General features: G+C 33.3%; 2 protein-coding genes and 1 non-coding gene across 3 annotated transcripts; all 3 read left to right on the top strand.

Moving 5' to 3' along the window:
* The first annotated feature begins 4,621 nt into the window (after positions 1-4,621).
* LOC123882462 (calcium uniporter protein 6, mitochondrial-like) lies at positions 4,622-7,483 on the top strand. Its single transcript, XM_045931323.1, has 2 exons — positions 4,622-5,196; positions 6,694-7,483. Exons 1-2 carry the CDS (start codon positions 4,690-4,692, stop codon positions 7,177-7,179), a joined length of 993 nt encoding a protein of 330 aa, XP_045787279.1. The 5' UTR covers positions 4,622-4,689; the 3' UTR covers positions 7,180-7,483.
* A 1,273-nt stretch (positions 7,484-8,756) lies between these two features.
* On the top strand, positions 8,757-8,829 carry TRNAF-GAA. The gene has a single exon. It is a non-coding gene; the product is annotated as a tRNA-Phe (tRNA).
* Positions 8,830-9,004: 175 nt separating this feature from the next.
* LOC123921403 (sister chromatid cohesion protein SCC4-like) lies at positions 9,005-19,028 on the top strand. The gene is made up of 13 exons (XM_045973922.1): positions 9,005-9,357; positions 9,456-9,607; positions 11,554-11,695; positions 12,123-12,239; positions 12,386-12,887; positions 13,394-13,432; positions 13,528-13,649; positions 14,606-14,752; positions 14,964-15,053; positions 15,154-15,278; positions 16,457-16,662; positions 18,116-18,240; positions 18,323-19,028. Exons 1-13 carry the CDS (start codon positions 9,145-9,147, stop codon positions 18,518-18,520), a joined length of 2,178 nt encoding a protein of 725 aa, XP_045829878.1. The 5' UTR covers positions 9,005-9,144; the 3' UTR covers positions 18,521-19,028.
* Positions 19,029-20,884: the final 1,856 nt, after the last annotated feature.

Below are 20,884 nucleotides of genomic sequence, written 5' to 3'. Positions count from 1 at the left end.
GCTGCGTGATATTTGGAAGATATAAAGCTATTGTGTGATATTTGGGAGGAGTGGCGAGGGCCACGTATGAGTGTGGCGTACGCCACTCATCATAACTCTTCCTAGAATATAGCATCACGTGATACATACAAAACACACACATGGCGAACGCCACAAGAAGACTTATGTTGGTTGCTTGAATGGATGTGGCGACCGCCACATAGCTCATGGCGAGGGCGATGGCTTGGGCTGGCCTGCTGCATTGTTTTTTTTTAAGCCCAATTGCTTCTCCTCCTGCGCCTGCACCTCCTTTTTTACTTCCATGCTTCCCATTTCTTAATCTGGTAACTTCCGGATATTCCTGAAATACGTAAAAATAATAGTAATAATAATACGAAAAATGCAAAGAAATAGTAAAATACTAAGCTAATTTTATTAAATAAATAATGCATTTTTTGGTGTTATCAATAACCCTACAACAAAAAACACTTAAATACACCTCAAAATGGTATAAGCTTATGTGTCCTCTAAAATTGAAATCCTCAATTTTCATAAACCCTAAATTTACCAAAAAAAATTATGAAGATGATAAAGATGAGTATTCATGAGCCATTCTCATCTTCATATTTTTTGGGTTTCTTCTTGTTGCTTTTGCTGATTCTAGAGAGGAAGACCTTTATCTTCTGGTGCGTGGCTTTCCATTTCTCTTTTTGACTTCATTGTCTTCCTAGTACTAACAACAAAACATGTTTTTAAGCATCATTGTTAAACAACCTAAAAGAGATAATATCTTTTGTTACTATAAGATAAGATTAAAACCAACTAAAAATAGAATAAACAATCAAAACAAAACTCTATTGAGATTAAAAGTGAGTTGTGCAAATCAGGAGTACCTGAATATCTAATGTTGTAACATTCACAAGACTTAAGTGTTCACATGTCGTACAATTCTATTTTATGTTTAACTTCATTCTTTTTTTTTGAACACTTGGTATCCGGTCTTAGGACCGACTAAGGGGACCAATCCCACCGCTCACTTGCGGAGGCCCATTTAAAGCCATCGATTTTTTGCTCTATATGGACTTAGCCCACCGAAATTGACACCAGGGGGAACCGAAATTGGAAACAAACAACATCTCTTGGGTTGTTTATGTATTTTTTATGCAATTATCAACTTTATAACTTATGTTTAATATTTTTTTTTTGTTTTAGATTGGATTTCAAGTGTTAAGAGGTTTGGAAAATGGACTCGGAGGGATGTATCCCTGCAGCGCAAATCTGATAGCTTGCAGACTTCTTTAGCAAAGTTTTTTTGTAATTGTGACGGAGGTAGTAAACACAAAAATAGTCACTTGATGCTTTGGTTGTTGTGATGCTTTGATTTTATTGTGACGGAGGTAATTGTGACGGAGGTAGTAAACACAAAAATAGCCAAAAAAATAATTGTTGTGATGCTTTGATTTTATTGTTGCAGTCCCTATATACAATAAGCTAATTTTATTCTTTCTAATAATAATTGTTATCGGTGTCTAATAATATCTTGTTAGTTCTGTCACCTCGGACATGATTCATATCCGGGAAGGACCTGTTGAATCCTGGGGGATTTGCGCTTATGAGGCGGATAAATCCTTAAGGACAGTGCGATCAGCACGCCTCAGGTATTGTATCACGGTTTGATATTTTGCAGGTCGTTCATCATTTGTGATATCGTGGTTGCATACTTCACGGTTGCCGACATCAATTACCGCAATTAGAAGATATGTTCTTATGAACTCTATTTTAATTTATTCTCTATAATATTTGTTGAGTTATTCAAATTTATATGTTGTTTATTATTGTGAATAGGTCCAATTTTTACAACACATATAGGGTTAACATTTTCAAGGAAGCCAACATCCTTACATGCGGAGGCAAGCTTGATAATGAATTACACCAATTCATAGATAGATGTTGTAGAAATTTCAAGTGTACCAAACTATTGGGCAACTTTTGGAGGCTTAGACAATAGTAACTTTAAAATATATAAATTCCACAACTTACATAAGGATTTTGGAAGAGTTTTGAAATTGCCACAGGAAAGATTCAAGCACCATAGATATATTTTAAACGACCAATTAAAGATGACAACTTTTCTTCTTCAACGAAATCAAGCACCCGTAAAGAAAAACATTTCAATACATGGGGTGAAAGTCATGAAAGGGCCGCTTGCTTAATCTTAATTTTATTATATATATACAAACAAAGAAAAAAAAAATCATTTAACATTATTTATACATGTCTTTAATGATTCAACATTATGTTATGTGATTGAATCAACTTCCCCAAATGGCCTACAAATTGAGATATGGCGGATTTTGTTGGACATACTAGGTACGCCACTATCATTTGTAATGTGAAAAATCTATTATGTGATATATTAAGCAAGATCATGCATCTTGAAATATGCAATTTGTCCAAATTCATTTGTCTCAATACCTTGAAAAAATCATCTGTAATATAATTCATTCCACATTTTTTTACTATTTCGTTCCCTATGATCACAAGATCTTCTCGTTCATCCTCATTTGGTCCAAATGCTCATTGTTTAAACAACTTCCAACAATCAGTATCAGAGACCACTGATAAATCATGAGAGGGCATCGATCCCATGATAGCTTCAACCTTTGAAAGACGGGTGGTTACCAAAATCGAAGCACGTTTACCTCCACAAGCCAATATAGATCTCAATCTCCGCCAATTCTCTTGTTCATCGTCCCATACATCATCGAACACAAGCAAATATCTTTTTCTTTGTAACAAATCTAAAAGTTTTCTTTGCAACAGCTCTAGGTCCAAATTCAAAATATTACTTTTTAGTTTATGAACATATCAAACATTTGTTTTTAATTTGTGTCATAACCAAGCTATATAAACGTGTAACAAAACATGCTCTAAATACATAAATCTCGTATAAAAAATTGTAATATGAACTATACTCCCTTCGGCCACTTTTATAAGCAAATATTCAAATTTTGACACTTATTAAAAAGTTGTTTTTTGTCTTGATTTTATGTAAAAGTTCTATTACAATTACTAAGATAACCTTATAATATATTATTTATGTATTGGGACTCTACAATATAATCTTATAAAGTAGAACAACTAATGAAGGTAAAGGTAATTTTGGAAAAATAGCATTAAATAAAATTGATTTTGGTGACTTTTGCTTATATGACTTTTGCTTAAAAAAATTTTGTTGACTAATGAAGGTCAAATTTTTTTGTTGACTTTTGCTTAAAATAAGGCTGGAAGGAGTATATTTTAATGTAAAAAGTTATCTTACCTACATTAATTTAATCTTTTATTTAATTTTTTTTTAATATCTTAAGAGTCCATGTAGGATGTCATGTGTCAATTGAATTCAACGTGGCAACGCCACATAGACTTCCATTAATCAACTGTTAGTTGACTTAACATTTGAGACTAAAACCAAAATGAAAATTAAATGAGGACTAAAAAGAGTGATTTTAAAGTACAGAGACAAAAACCAAAACTTAATATAAAAGTAGGGACTGAAAACATATTTTACCCTTAATAATATTATAACAAATACTTGCGTAAAAAAAATAAATATATTATAACAAATACGAATTTTACGAAATCTACAGTTGGATTGAAAGTTTATATAATATAGATCATCAATAGAAAAATTTAGAAAAATTAAAAATCATTTGATATGTTATTGAGATCTATCAACATTAACAGTTTATTAAATATAGCGCGGAAAAAAAATGTTTATTAAATATCGTACATTTTGATTGGTCTCAATAACATATAAAATGATTTTCAATTTTTCTAATTTTTTTTATGGATGATCTATATAATATAAACTTTCAACCTAATAATAAATTTTATAAAATTTGTATTCGATAAACCACTTATCCACGATGGACCACTTGTGAATGTGATCTCGTAACATTATCCATAATTTTATTTTTTTTTTGTAATAAAAGGGGCATAAGCCCAACTAAAAAAAATTACAGGGTGATTAAACGGGGGAGAGATACACCTCGACAATCATCGGCAAAAACTTGAATCAACTCTGGAGGAAGATGATCATAAACTATAGAGTCCACGAAGGACATACGACCTATATTCGCTAAAATATCTGCACACCCATAATCCATAAATTTAATTGATGTACAAATGTATAATTGACCACTTTGAATGTTAGGCCAAATGGATTTGTGGTAAAAAAAAGTAAAAAATTCAACTCACGTGTGACTCGGATCTGTCCCGACAACTATATCCAAAACCGAGTCATCCATGTCATGTCGTGTCGTGTCAATTCCTACTTCCTACGCAAACACAAAATTCACTACCTCCGTCAATAACCGTTAACTACCAACTACAACAAAGAATGTTAGCTATTCAAACGGGACCGAACATCATATATTGAATTGAATTGTGGTTCTAACTCTATCAACCTTGTCAAACATGTTCCTTCCCTCATGCCATTGCTCACGCTTTTTCTTTCCCTTTTCTTTCGCAATTTAGTTTTCTCTTTCCTCTTTTCTTTTCACTTCCATTAAATGCACAAGTTTCATTTTTTTTCAATAAAAAATAATGGGTTGTTGTTACATTACTTTTTTATGTTAATAAAATTAATGGGTAGTGTTTGATTTGTGTTTTTTTAAGATAAAGTTTTGATTTTTATACTGGGTTTTCAAAATGTGGAGTAGATGGAATAATGGGTTATTGAGAAAAAGGGTGTGTTCTATTTTCAATGGAAATCAAAATCATGTTTTTGGTGGAAAGATTCAATCTTTTGATCCATTTTTGTTGAATTTAAGGGATTTTACAATGGAATGTGGTGAAAAGAGAAAAGGGGTTACATATTTTTCAGTTGTTGTGATGAACCAAATGAAAAGAAATGTATCGTCTTCATCATTTGTTTCTTCACCTAACAAGGATTCATCTGAGAATGTTAATGGGAAACAAGAAGCTATATCTTTTTCTGAAGCTAAGAAACTTATGAGATTGGTGAATGTTGAATCTCTTAAGTTGAAACTTGGTACGGATGGGAAAGAAGTTATTGCTTATAGTGAACTTGTTGAAGCTTGTGAGAGTATGGGTGTGGCTAGGAATTCTGATGAAGCTTCCGCATTTGCTAAGGTTTTGGATGAAGCTGGTGTTATTCTTCTCTTTAGGGATAAGGTTTATCTTCATCCTGATAAGGTCTGTCTTTAACTTTTGTTGCATCACCTTTCCTTTTTGGTTTGTGTTTAGTTGTTTGGTGAATTGAGTTTGAAGTTAAGTATATGTTAGAAATTTTTTAGTCTACAATCAGGTTTGAGATTAGGTAAAAAAAATCAAAACAACCAACTCTTATAGTGCGTGTTTGGTTTTGCAGTGACAAAATTGATTCGACTATAAAGTAAGTTGAATGTCCAGTGATTTATATTTGGATACATTAATGTAAAAGTGAATTGAACATTATATTTGAGAGTAAAAAAATCAATTGTAGAAGCAAAATTTTCAAGTTTTAGCTTCAAGTTAGAACCAATTTTGGAGGTATAACCAAACACACCCTTATTTTGCCCTCTTGTTTCTGTTTGATAGGTTTAAATGCTGAAATTGATTTTGTGGGGCTTACCTATTTCCTCTTTTCATGGTCCCCTAGCCTTTGGTTAGATTTGTGTGGAAGCTATTGAAAATAAAGAGCTTAGATCCTTTGTGGTGGTGAAGAGGGTTATCCTATTGTTAAGTTAGAATCAAGTGTATAATTGTTTTAATATCCGAGTGTTTCTTTGGAAATCTGCTGCCAAAATCAAAATTCTTAATGGAAATTGTTAGGTCAGGTAAAAAGAACATTAGAGGGTCTCCGTGAGCTTAACTCAGTTGGTAGGGACATCACATTTTATATGCAGTAGCCGGGGTTCGAACCCCAAACACTTCACTTATTCACCTTAAAAAGGTGAAATTTTAGTCACTGAGCTAGTTGACAAAAAAAAAACATTAGTAGTCCAAATACATGCATTGAAATCCGTGTTTTTCTCTCTTCCCATTTTCTTTCTCTCAAACCAAACATACCCGAGGAAGTGTACACTATGATATATGATAATGAGTGTTAAATGTTAACATCCTCACTGGTTTAAAGCTGCAACATAAACTAATAAGAGATACTAGAAATTTGGTAACAGTCTTGACGAGTACTTTCAATGTTGTTATTCATTTCTATCCTTCGAGAGCATGGTTTATATTTATTTGAACTAGCCATATTGTCTCAAACTAAAGCCTCAGTTATGCTTCGTTCAGTTCGTTGTTTGGAAGCTGAAAATTGTCGCAATGCTTCAAATTTTAGAACAATGTTTCTTAGATAACGTTATATGCTTATTTGTTGTTATAGAGTCATCCAATATTGTTATAGAATTCTTTGTTATAGAGTTGCTAAATATTATTATAGAGTTGTACTACGAAGGGTAATTTAGTCTTTTAAGTGCCTAGTACTATATATATTTTCTACTTCTCTCATTGTAGCATAAGCATAACAATGCATCAAATGTTTGCATTTTTCAGTAAATACTTTTCATTCCTTGATTGTTCTAAGTTATGCATTTTAGAGTTTGAACTTTGAATATGTAACATTGAATTCAGTTTATAACATGAATGTTTGTTGATTCAAACTTACTAATTCCGCTTGTGTTGCTTGGTCATCGCCTCACATGTTTACAGGTGGTTGATCTGGTTAGAAGAGCAGTTCCACTAGCACTGACCGAAGAAAACGATCCATTAAGAGAAGAGTTAAGCAAGCTACTCATAAAGAAAGAGGAAATCGATGTTTTAGCACATAAGCAGATGCGTCGAGTCCTTTGGTCCGGACTTGGTTTCGGCATCGTTACTGTTAGTCTCTTTTTCAGGCTAACATTTTGGGAATTCTCATGGGATGTAATGGAGCCTATTACATTTTTCACAACAGCAACCGGCTTAGTAATCGGCTATGCCTACTTTTTATTCACTTCAAGAGACCCTACATACCAAGATTTCATGAAGAGACTCTTTCTTTCGAGGCAAAGGAAGCTTTACAAGAGGTATAACTTCGATGTTGGCAGATGCAAGGAGCTTCAACACAAGTGTAAAACACCTTTAGATGCGAAAACCATTTTGAAAAATCGAATAGGAGTTGATGTCGATCTCGATGATGCTTTAAACAAGGATTAACAATTTTCAGGCGGTTTTATAATTTGTATTCAAAAAGATCGATCTTTTTGTCCTTACCGAGTTAATTTTGTTCCCCCTCTATTTTCACATTGGTGGGGAGAAGCTTATTCCAACTTTTGTTCTGGCTTGTAACTTGTGAGCCACCATCTTTTTTCCTTCTTTAACGGCTATATGTACTTTTAAATACAAAAGAATATTACATATACTTCCATTTATTGATAGCACATGAGCAATGGTGAATCACACCTTGTAAGATTTGATCCATGATTTTGGTTACTTTTAGGCTATGTACTGTTTAGAGTTCTGTTTTAAATGAGATATGACATGAACATGTGTTTATAAAGTGTGGTCGTTTCTCACCTTATAAACTTGTTTTGTAGAGGTTGAGTTAGATTACAACTCAATTTTGTTTTGTATAGTTAATTCAAATAGACTTTAGAAAGAGTTTCATAAAATGAAATGCAATTTTAAGAACAATGTCTCAGAAACTATTTGAAGCATCTTGTAGATATCATTATCACATCAAACTTTGTGGTTTATACTCTTGAGTTAATAATAGACGTCAAAGAAGTTCTAAGAAGAGATTCATGATTCAAACTCTAAATTTAATAAAACCCCACTAATTTGCCAACATTTGTTTATTAAAAATATAGATTATGTTGACATTTTTTTCATTAATTAGATACTAGAGAAAGAGTAATTAAAAAAGTTGGAGCATGAGAAAGAAAAAACAAAAACCAAAGCAAACCCATTGGAGCATGAAAAAATGAACATAAGTTTTTTTATTGTAACATTTTTTAGGCCAAAGTAGATTTTATTGATTTCATCAAAGAGTTGTAATACATAGAGAAATAGTGTAAAAGGTATGGAGGCTAGATTATAATATTGATTCTCTAACTTATAAGCAACTCTATTAATTTATCTTTTAATAAAACGGAGCTGATAATCAGCATGGAAATATAAGACAAAATGACAGTTAACCACAATGATGTCTAACTCATTGAAATAATTATTCAAACTATATTGATAGCATCAACAATACATTTACCATGTAATTTGAAATAGACATCAGTTGGTCTCATACTATGAGCCAGCTGCAAAGTATGAAAAATGTCATACACCTCGCCTTCTTATACCAAACTATATTTTATTTTAGTTTTTGAAACGGCTAAAGTTAACAATTAATTGTTAGGGTTAATAATTTTTTTCTTTACTGGGATCATTTTACTATTTAACTCTTACTTCAAACCAATTGAATTATTCAACCTCCTTATATCGGATCATATTGACCTGCACAAACTGTGTGTTCCAACATAAATTCATCAACTGATCCTCTGAAATAACGGCCATAGCCCATCTTGTTCTCAACGGTAAAGGTAGCACAATCCACATCATTACATTTGATAGTTCCTTCCCCTCCCAAACATAAGATGAAGGGGAATAATACATGGAGATATCAACTTGCTAAGGTGCACTTGTTTTCTTCTCACCCATTCATGTTCAGTTAGTGTTATTTAACATAATTCAGCCAGCTTAGCGATGAATAAGTAATATAACATATCAAAATCTAACGAGTTGCGGGGATAGCTCAGTTGGGAGAGCGTCAGACTGAAGATCTGAAGGTCGCGTGTTCGATCCACGCTCACCGCATCACATTTTTTTTATTTCTCATTTTTTCGCTCTTCATTTTTCGCTCGTTATCAACGCTAGGGGTGCGAATAGTATCTCGAAAGCCCAGCCCAACATAAAAAGGCCCATCAAGCCCAACAAAATCCGCGGACACATTTCTTTTCCTTTCTTATTTTTTCACTGCAGTGGACCTGTTGACTAAATCGTCTAAACCAATTTTAATCAAAATCAAAACCAAATTAAACATGTCTAAAAAAATTAAGATTATGAGTTAAAATTGGAAAAGGGTTCGAAAACAACAACAGAAAAAAAAAAAAAAAAAACAAAGAATCAACAATGGAAGCAATAGCAGAAGGACTATGGGGATTAGCAGATTATCACGAAACCAAAGGCGAAATCGCAAAAGCAGTAAAATGCTTAGAAGCAATCTGTCAAAGTTCAGTTTCTTTCTTCCCAATCGTCGAAGTCAAAACTCGTCTTCGAATCGCAACAATCCTTCTTCATTATTCTCACAACTCTAATCACGCTAAATCACATCTTGAACGTTCCGTTAGTATCTTCTTAATCCTTAATTTTTCTGTTTAGTATTCAATTTTACTTAATTAATTAACGTGTTCATGATTTATTTATTTTTTTGATTTTTGTAGCAATTGCTTTTGAAGTCTATACCTTCATGTTTTGAATTGAAGTGTAGAGCTTATAGTTTGTTGAGTCAGTGTTATCATCTTATTGGAGCTATTCAACCTCAGAAACAAGTGTTGTTTAAGGGTCTTCATCTTGCTGCTTCTGTTGGAAATGAGTATGATATTTATTATACCTATGTTTTCTTTGCTTTTAATTTGTATTTTTTTTTGGATTTAGCGATAGAGGTTTTAAATTGCGGTTTTTTTGTGATTTTAGATTTTGTGGAGTGGAGAATTGTTGTTAGAAAGTTGTTATAGGGTTTTGTTTTAGTAGAGTTGCGGCGCGTGGACCATTTTTTATAACTAGGAATGGAATGTGTTTTTGAGTTGGTCAACAATATGGTTTTAAGAAAAGATTCGTAATTGCGGTGGAGTGGAGAATTGTTGTTAAATAGTGGTTAATACTTAGTAGGGTTTTGTTTTGGTTGAGTTGTGGCGCGTGGGCGGTTTTTTAAAATTATGAATGAAACGTGTTCTTTTGTCAACAATATGGTTTTAAGAAAAGATTCGGAATTGCGATTTTCATGGAGTGGAGAATTGTTTGTTGTTAAATAGTGGTTAATAGGGTTTTGTTTTGGTCGAGTTGTGACCCACAGACGGTTTTTTAAAACTATGAATGAAATGTGTTCTTTGGTCAACAATATGGTTTTATGAAAAGTTTTGTAACTGCGATCTTGGTGGAGTGGAGAATTGTTAAGTAGTGGGTAGTAGGGTTTTGTTTTGGTCAAGTTGCGACCTGTGGATGGTTTTTAAAAATTATGAATGAAATGTGTTCTTTGGTCAACAATAGGGTTTTAAGAAAAGATTCGTAACTCTGATTTTGGCTTTGGAATCAAGGTTTTTGATATTTTTGCGGTTGCAATTAATATCAAGGAATGCAACAAGTTCACAATTTATAACCTTGGTCAAAGATGCTTTTTTTTCTCGCTCTATTTCATTACAATGTTACCTAGTTCTTGCAACATAAAAACTGTTATGTTGCAGCCTAGATTGTGATTTGGTCCTTTATTTAAAACCTCAGTATCCATCTTGTCGTGATCCTAGATACTGCGGAGAGTTGGAGTCAAATGTGGTTGGTACAATTTCAATCGTAGTCAAATTGCAGTCGTAGAGACAAAATTTAATGATGTCACTATTGGCAACCCGACAACCGCAATTTGGGTTGTGATATCCCAACTTTTTTACGTCTTTGCGATCACAATTAATAGTAAGGATTGCGGCTGCAACCACAAGTTAAAACCTTGGTCAACAATTGCTCTTGATTTATTGTTTGTTTGTTAGATCTTGCTTTCTTACCCTGGTTTAGATGAATATATAAAATTGTGATTTGTTGGCTACTTTGGACAATGTTATTAGCATGTCTGGTTTAGCTTTTGCTTTTCGAACAAAGCTAACATATTGTTGCTTTGGTGAAAAATGCATTGGGAGGTTTCTCTTTCTTTTCTTGTATGTAAATCAAACAGAGTAGTTAGTACAACAGGTAAGTGTTTGGGGGGGGGGGGGGGGGGGGCATGTATAGCTAGATGTCAAGAAATACATAGTTGTATGCTTCGTTTGTAAATTATAAAATGCTCGGTGCGTATACTTATTTCTTAACTTGAGGGAGAGAGTGTAAAAAACAGTAGCTATAGCCTGTATATAGTGAATAGTAATGGTGATTAGTATGAAAGGAAATTCATAATTGTACCTTTTACATTTGCTTTTTTTTTCTTTCCATATCCCCTATCATTTCTGCTTTTCCTTTTCACACATTTGTACCATTTGTTTCTTGCTAAATAGAAAAACTCAATAGTAATTGTATACCTATACGGCTATGCCTACAGTTTCAGCCTGAAAAATTACCTTTTGCTTTTTCACATGGGTATTAATGTCTAATAATATATGTCAAAGGTGTTCAATATTATGTATTGATGAACATCTGGAAACCTTAATTTTATTTAATAAATTCCGGGCTTGGAAGATAGCAAATTATTTATCACATATATTTACAATTGCATGCCAATCTTACTAACTAATGCTGCTTCCACTACATGTTCATAGTTTTTTATTTATTTTGTTGAAGGATTTCAACAAAGTTGTGGTCTTGCAACTTCAATTCACAGCTTGCAAATGCTTTGACAGTTGAAGGAGACTACCGGGGTGCATTCTCCGCATTAGAATGTGGATATATCTGTGCTACTGAAGTACGCTATCCAGAGTTGCAGGTTAGTTGTCAAAGGTTACAAGAAAAGACATCTCGTTTGCTTCCTTGTCAGCTATTTGCATGAGATTCTAGTTAACTGAATTCTTACCACTAATAGGTAGTAGAATCTTCTGGCAGCTTTACCTTTTCAACTTTTGTACCAAAAACCCTAAAATCACTTTTGTAATAACTCTTAATAAAGTTATAATGTAAATCTAATTTTTTTAATGAATAAACCCCCCTTCTGTTTTTCCTTCCCTTGTTCTTAACTCCTCACCTTCATCTTTTTTACCTGCTTACATTATGACAATTTTACTTCTTTTCACACATGTTGCATGTGTGTCAACACTCTAGTTTTCTAAAATAATGGGTACTCCAACTATTATGAGTTTGCTATAATATTGCCATCTGTCTGTCTGTAATTCCTTGTTTTTATCATAATGGACCAGATGTTCTTTGCCACTTCAATATTGCATGTCCACCTCATGCAATGGGATGATAATAATTTGGTTGAGCAAGCTGTTAATAAATGCAATGAGATTTGGGAGTCAATTCAGCCAGATAAAGTGAGTACAAATGTTCCTTAGCTTCATGCTCTTCTATGTAGACAATGTACACTTATAGACATGTGCATGTTTTCAACTGAACTGTATCATGTTTCCTGTTTAATTTAATCTAATGTTTTATTCATTTGCTTCCACACAATCCTCAGAGACGACAATGCCCTGGCTTGCTCTTTTATAATGAGTTACTGCACGTATTCTATCGAACGCGACTATGTGATTACAAGGATGCTGCACCCCATGTAGACAATCTGGATGCTGCTGTGAAAGCTGATAGGAAGCAAACACAACATATGCAAGAGCTAGTGAAGGAGCTCAGTGCTTTAGATCAAAGTCTTTCCAGGAATGATCTTCACTACAGGGAAAGGGCAGCACTGTCTGAAAAGCAAGCAATGATTCAAGAACAGCTGAGAAACATGAATGGGTTCAGTTCAATTGGGCAGGAATCTCTTGAACCAGTATATTTTGGGAATAGCAGAAGGACACTGGGAGATAAGCTTCAGTTAGCACCACCTCCTATTGATGGGGAATGGCTTCCTAAAAGTGCTGTCTATGCACTAGTTGATCTGATAGTTGTTGTATTTGGGCGCCCAAAAGGACTGTTTAAGGAGTGTGGAAAGCGCATACAGTCTGGGATGCGTATAGTTCAAGGTTATTCAACAACTGTTTTTGCCTTGTTTATTTGCATCTTTTACTTCTTTTGGCTTTGGATCGATTTATTGCTGGTGGCATATATCATTAGAGACTGCAAATACAAAATAGAAATTGCTTGTTATGGTATATGAATGCAATTTGTATTAATATGCCGTCCAACTTAGTCTCTGATGATCTTTTGTTTTGTCTGAGTTATACCTCTCTACTTGCACTTCCGCCACCTATCATCGTTACTACTTGCCAAATATTCTATATGTCCAATCACAGATTCACAGCCGTAAAATGTCTTTTATGTTGGTTTCTAGGATTTAATTAATGTCAAATGCATTTTTGAAACATGGCTCCTTTGGATTATTCTTTCTGAAAGTGTGATCAATGAGTTGATTTGTTTCTGTTATTCGTGCAAATGGATTTCCATATTGTTCATCATTGCTGTGGAGACTGAGTAATCCTTGCCACTTTCAACTCATATTTCTTATGGAAATAATTTTTCTTCTTTGCAGATGAGTTAGCGAAGCTTGGAATTACTGATTGTGTCAGAGGTGAGATTCATTTTACTTATTTTACCTACAAGATTTTATGCTTTCATGCAACAAGGATTCCATATTCAACCTTGTTGAGCTTTCTTGTTAAGCAGAAGTGGACTTGCCACCATCTTCTATCTATATGGCTGGAGTATACTTGATGCTACTGATTCAGTTTCTTGAAAACAAAGTGGCCATAGAGCTCACACGAGCAGAATTCATCGAAGCACAAGAGGTTGGTTATGTTTCTGTTGTGCTTATATATTTGGGTTCTTGTTGTATATTATGTGATCCCTAAGGACGAGTAAAGATGTTAATGGCTTATCGTGGCTCACGTGAAAGGAGAAAGAGCTCACAGTATACTAAACATGTTGTAGAACACAATTAAAAACACAAGGAGAAAAATTAAAGCCCTGTTAAACAAAGAAAACTAAATCATTTGATAGAAACTCAACAACAAAAAAAAAAAAACAGTAGGACAAGAATAATATTTTTTTGCAGAACAGAGTCTGAGAAACTCATAATTTACAAAACAGTGTGAAAGAAATAGAGAGAGATGTACAGTAAAAATGGGATATATGCTGAGCAGAATAAAGAGGGCATGAAAGGAATGGAAATACATAATACAAAAGGAGGAAAACAAAACATGGCTTGCTTGCATCAATGATATACTTTAGAAAACTGAAGTCATTGATGATAGGCTATTCACTGGAGATGTGCTGTTCACCAAAGATGGGCAAGTGAGATATGATAGAGATGTGTGGGTGATAATAGGCAACAGAGAAGTGCAAATGATAGATGGCTAAAACGTTCAGTGAGTTGAGTGTAAAATGGGTTTTTAGCGTTTAAAACAATTTGGGTTTGTTTTGCCCATCTTTCTTTTCCTTTTATGCTGATTAGTGATTTGGATGTTTTTCTGCCATGCTGTCAAGGAAATAGTGACTTCCATGTAAAAGCCGCCCCACATGGCCTCATTTAAGAACAACGATGATGGGATTGAGAAGATGTGATAGCTTTTGCATTGTATTCTGTTAAACTTCAAATCTCAATAAATACCCACCTTATTAGCTGGCTTGCTTCTGCAGATGTTTTTCTTGTACTAGTGTAGTGGATTTGAAAAGTTGGCAGTAAATTTGCATCCTGTTATACTTCAAATTTGAAATAATTAATGCATTCTGTACGAATTTTCAGGCTTTGTTAGAGATGAAAAATTGGTTCATGCGGTTTCCAACTATATTACAGTCATGTGAATGCATAATTGAGATGCTTAGAGGCCAATATGCTCATTCTGTTGGCTGTTATAACGAAGCCATCTTTCATTATATTGAAGCAGTAAAGGTATATATAGGTTATGTCTATAACATACATGTGATAATTTTGCAGCGATCAAGATTCAGTCTTTTCAGTTTTTTTAATGGTGATATACATTCATATGCTGGTTTAGCTTGCTTGAGATCACACTTAAGGTTTTTTTGTTTAGATAATGATATGAATTGTTGATGTGGATTACTTAATGGTCATCCAGAAATAACTTCATATTTTTGTGTAGCTTACAGACAGCAAATCAATGCAAGCTATGTGCCAAACTTATGCAGCTGTTTCTAATATCTGCATTGGGGATGCTGAATCTACTTCGCAGGTGTAGTAGCACCTCTAATTGAATCAATGCTACTTACTTTTTATTATGCAGGTTGATTCCGTGAGCATTTTTTTTTAACCAAAACAGAGTTTTCCTGCAGGCACTTGATTTGATTTCGCCAGTTTATGGAGTAATGGATTCTTTTGTAGGCGTTAGAGAGAAAACAGGTGTTCTTTTTGCTTATGGTCTTTTATTGATGAAGCAACAGGATCTACAAGAAGCAAGGTAATTTTTCGTGTAATTTTTGTTCAAATTCGATCAGGGTTATTTGACTGGATGTGAAACTCCAATTAATAGTCTTGTTTGTATGGCAAAAAAGATTTCCCCAAGAATTTGGTTCACTTCATTTGTAAATACAAACTATAACATTGCCACCGTCTGCTTTGTCTGCATCACAACTATCATTCTTCAATTTGTTTAAAATAACTTATTCTAGATTAGATTATTTTCAAAATAGCTTATCATTTAAAGCTTTCGGACACAAAAGACAATCAAGCTTTCTGACAGCTAGTTATTTTCATTTTTCAAAATAGAAGTCATTTTTTTTCATGGAAATAATAAGCAAAGATCAATAATTAGTTTATGTGCAAATGCAATTTAAATGAGAGAACATTTGTCTTAAAGAAAATATTTACCACACATATCTCAGTATCTCATGATTATTTGAATTTGTACATGTCTAAGTGAAGAAGACTTGAATCACAAAATTCATGAGCTTGAAGAGAGTTACAAATCAGTTTAGAAAATCAGACCGGACTGTCCAGTTCCACCGGAAAACTGTTGAACGGGCATTATATCTGGTCCGGTGAATACACATATCAAAATTGTTTCAGTTGAAATATCTGGTCAAATACTTGGCTCTGGACCAGTCAAATCATTTAAATCGGCTGGATTTGTTTTTCCATTCCATTTCGTCAAACAATCCAAACAACATGGACACCAATTTTCTTGCCCCGAACGTGCTATATAGTGCATGTAATCGCACTGTTCTTATACATATATTTCTTTGGCAAAAACGGTGTTATTATACTCCCTCCATTCTTTATTATAAGAAAAAAAAATCATTTTTTAGGTTCATTTAATAACCGGTGTATCTGGTCTATAATATAGATACGATGCATCAATCATTCAATGAATCTAAAAAGTGATTTTTTTTGCTTATAATAAGGAACTGAGTGAGTATTTATTTTTGATAAAATATATTTTTATCTATGTATCTACATGAAAGAATATACTTTACCTATATTTGTGATCCGCAGTTTAACGGTTGACCCTCAATTTTTTCATTTCAATGGTTCAGTTTTTTAAACATTAAATGGACACAAACAATAAGAACAGTTTCTGTGCCTTAGTTTAATGTTTCTATTTCTTCCTCTTTCCTCTAAGTTGCAAATTTGTTGTAGAATTCGCTTGGCGAGGGGATTGCAGCTGACACATACTTATTTGGGGAACCTTCAACTTATTTCCCAATATTTGACAACCCTTGGCAGTTTGGCCCTTGTATTGCGTGACACTGTACAAGCCAGGGAGATATTGAGATCATCTTTGACCTTGGCAAAGAAGCTTTATGATGTTCCTACTCAAGTATGGGTGCTGTCTGTTTTGACAGGTATTTCGTTTACTAGTTTTTTTATTGTAGCATCTTTTTTATTACTTTTAAATGTGCCCAAGTTATAGTTTGCAGCTCACGCTATTTTATTCTTGTCTGTGTATTTAGATAGCTTCCACCATGTCTTGCATCTCTTGCATTGTGCTCTGTTCTGGTTTATTGATAAATATTGTTGAAGAGTACCGGGTATGGAAAGTCCGGCGTCTTTTCTCTCCGAAAGCATGGACTGATTGTCTAGTTTATACAGCAATCTTTTACTTGTTTGAGTATTGCACTGCATGGTAACTCTAGGCCAGATTCTCTATGGGTTTTATTTGTCCAAATGATCTGCAAGAGGTTTGCAGATTGTAAATGCAGTTTTTCAGTGATTAGGTCACCCTGATTCAATCTTGTTCACAAAGTAATCCCCTCTGTTCCAGATATGTCAAATTTTGTCATGGGTTATAGTGGGAGAGTGAAGAGGCAGGTCTTTTTTTTTTTTTTTTTTAATCTTTAAACGAATAGACGAAAATCTTTTCCCAAGAATCCTGTAGATATGGTGAGTCTTCTCTTTGTAAGAGCTGATATGGCTCATTTGCTGGTATACAGTTATTTGTTTTCTTTAATTTATAGTCTTTTATCAATTGGTCCAAATTGTCAGATTCGAACCAGCAATCTAAGGATATCATTGTTTGGAACAATTGATCCCAGCCCTGTTTCAGCCTCATTACTTAGACTCAAAGATTTTATCCATGGTTGTCAAACTCTTGACTACTCAAAATTATATGGATTTGTTAGTGTAAACTTGGGCAGACTCGTAGAGATTCACACAGAATCAGAGGTTTGAGGGTGTTTGAACTTTGAACTAGTCAATAACATAATGGTTATTTTCTCCCATGAATGCCTGAAATGGATATCGTTGAATGATAAGGCTGCGTGGTGCAGAAGAAAACATTAACTTGAGTGTTATAATGGTAGTTAAAAATCGTGATTCTACTCATAAGCCCGCACGATCTTACAGTCTTATACGAGTTGAGTCCACAGAGATTTAATGAGTTTTCATAGACTCTCATGTTTGAAAACTTTGATTCAAACCAAGACATTTGGTTCAAGTGGTTAATGAGCTCCCCCTAGGACGGATCGTTCGGGAGAACCCGAATTCAATTTCTGGTGGGAACAATTCTTGGCCAGGCTTGCTTTACTTACCTCGCGGCCGAACTCTGGATTACCGGGGCCCCCTTCCCCTGGGAACCAGAGGGTTAATACCAAAAAAAAGCCACTTTGATTCAATCCCTCGGACAAGTATCTATAGAAAACTAGCTCAGTAATTAGCAGATGCATTAGCTGTCATATAGTGGCAACTTTGATAGACAAACAGATGGGTGGATGGATGTGTTTTCTCCATTTCTTTCTTGTAAATGTTTACTTTTATTTATAAAAAATACTATATGAATATACTTCTTCGTTGTTGCAGCTTTATATAAAGAATTAGGAGAAAAGGGAAACGTAATGGAGAATGCTGAGTATCAGACAAAAAAATCAGAAGATTTGCAGAAGAGATTAGCTGATGCACAAGCATCCGTTTGTCACATCGAAATAGTAAGCTTATATTGACAAAGTTGCACTATCTCTGTGTTTAAGCTTTTAGTGAATTAATTTGTTTCACCATTTTGATTAACAGATTGACAAAGTAAGATTTGAAGGTATGCAGCTCCATGAGTTGGACATGAAACGTGCAATGGCAGGTCCAACTGTTGGCATCAATCTTGATATTCCAGAATCTATTGGCCTGTCAACACCTTCACCTTTTCAACCATCGATAAGGCTAGTTGATATAGATGGTAATAGTAGTAGAAGACATGGAAAACGGAGAATATAGTGTTTTCCTCATGGAAGTGAACCTGGTACATTATTGTGAATTAGTTATAGGTAATTACTCCAAGGTGCAAGCAGGTTGACAAGTTTCATCCAGAAGGTTTCATGATGTTACCTCTCGTCAACAAGTTTGTCTTTCATGCAAAGCATCTGTTGAAGATCCTGTACAGTTAATTTAAGATGTACTCTGTTACTCCTAGTATGATAGACAGTAGAACTCACTGGTTAACATGTTAACATATTATTATAACAGAGTTGTTGTATCATAAGAGAAAAAAGTAGAATAGGTTCTATAAGGTAGTTCAGTTAGAATTTCTTGTGTTCAATTCAGCTATTTAAGCCATTGTTTTTAGTTAATAGATGTCAATTTGCTTTCTCATTTAGTGATGTCATATTGGAAATCAACTGCAAAAGTGTTAAACAATAGTATTTGCATTATTTCTTTTAGGAAATTAATGACTTGTGTATTCTAAGAGCATATGTAATGGTCTTTCTCATAGAACTTACTTTGATTTTTATACGCCACTAATAAGTAGTCCTTTCAACACTGTCATATTTTTGCAACTCATAAACATTTTGCTTCAATGTTAAGGTATGATAAATTAATGCTTAATTGCATTTTTGGTCTTATCTTTATTTTAGGTTTCAAGTTGGTCTCTTATCTTTTAAAAGTTTCAAGTTAGTCCATTATCTTTTCTGCAGGTATCATGTTGGTTTCTCTCGTCAAATTTTTCACTATTACCATTAAATTTGGACACGTGGCAAACAGAAACCACACTTGGAAAGATGACACATGTCCAAATTTAACGGTAATAGTGAAAAATTTGACGGAGGGACCAACTTGAAACCTACAGAAAAGATAAGGATCAATTTGAAACTTTTAAAACTTAAAAGACAAGGGACCAATTTGAAACCTAAAATAAATATAAGGACCAAAAATGCAATTAAGCCATAAATTAATGATGATAGAATATCTTATTGCAACCAAAGATTAATGATAATACCGTATCTTATTTAAGCTATTTTTGCAAATTTTATGTTATTCATATTGCTACATCAAGTTCTTTCAATGGTGTGAAAAAAATAAGAAACAAATCCATCCTTCTATAAAATTCACTAAAATACTCTTATGCAGAGTAGAGGTTTCTTAAATATTTTTATAGATTTTACCGTTGAATGATATTTATTTTGTAAAACCATTTTTGTTTTTGACGGGTTGTAAAACCAATTCTTATACAAGCAATCGGTTCTTATAAATATTTAGGAATAAAAAGTATTTGTTTTAAAAAAGTAACAACGGATAAGACTCGTTGAAGTTTTTAAAAGATTATATTATTGAAGTAAAATGTAAATTCAAGAGTTTGGTCTATTGGTAAAAAAAACAGATTTTGTACTTGAATGTTTTGGGTTCGAACCCCTTTAATGTCTTGGAGGAGTTAAATATAAATTCCTTTTATGAATGCAGGTGAATTACCTAAAAATAACACTGAGATATTGCACATCATTTAAAGAATTTTAGGTGATCGGTAACTAAGTAGATCAAAAATAAATATTATTTGGTACATGCTTGTTTTCACATTGAAATTACATTTAAAGTGCGTCTTCCTTGAAGCATCTATTTACAACTTCTCAGTATTCACGATAAAATTGTCATGAAACGTGAGAAAGCGGAGAGAAACGTCAAACCAAACATAGCACTATTGTACTTATATTTTCCATTCTCAATCAGAACATAGATAAGTTATATAAAGTTTTTCGTAAAAAAAAAAAAAAATTTAATATAAAGTTTAAATAAACATGACATGGTGGTGCAATAGCCAAATATTTGACATTCTTTTTTTGATAAAAAAATATAAGGGTCATGTTAAATGATGCACTTATTAAACATACCAAAAATAGAAATAAAATATAAAGTTAATGTTGATAAAAACAACTTTTTACACTTTTCAATGCATTGAATGCAAGAGTTTCAAGACAAAATTTCCTTATTTATTTGCTTAACTAGTGCACCGGGTGCACTATTTAACATTTTCCAAAATATAAATATTTTTCTACTCTTGTTGATGAAACATATAAGATACAATGATTCAATAAAAGTATATCTAATTTTAGCGTTAAATAAATTTGTTGCCCTTATAAATATTTCAAATTTTATTTTTACTCTAAAAAATTTAAGCAAGTTTTAGTCCCTTAAACGTTTTCCGTTATAAATTTTGGACTCTGCTTTTAAATCAATTCATGTGTTCATATCTTAGATATCTCAAATAAAAGAGCATATTCGTAAGTTTGCTTATCCAAAAATAACGTCAATGTGTCCATGTCAAAATAAGGTTAAAATAAAGGTGCAACAAAAAGGTGATGTGATAAT

Source organism: Trifolium pratense, linkage group LG4 (genome assembly GCF_020283565.1).
Source record: "Trifolium pratense cultivar HEN17-A07 linkage group LG4, ARS_RC_1.1, whole genome shotgun sequence".
Lineage (NCBI taxonomy): Eukaryota > Viridiplantae > Streptophyta > Magnoliopsida > Fabales > Fabaceae > Trifolium > Trifolium pratense.
This window is presented reverse-complemented; position numbering and strand designations above follow the sequence as displayed.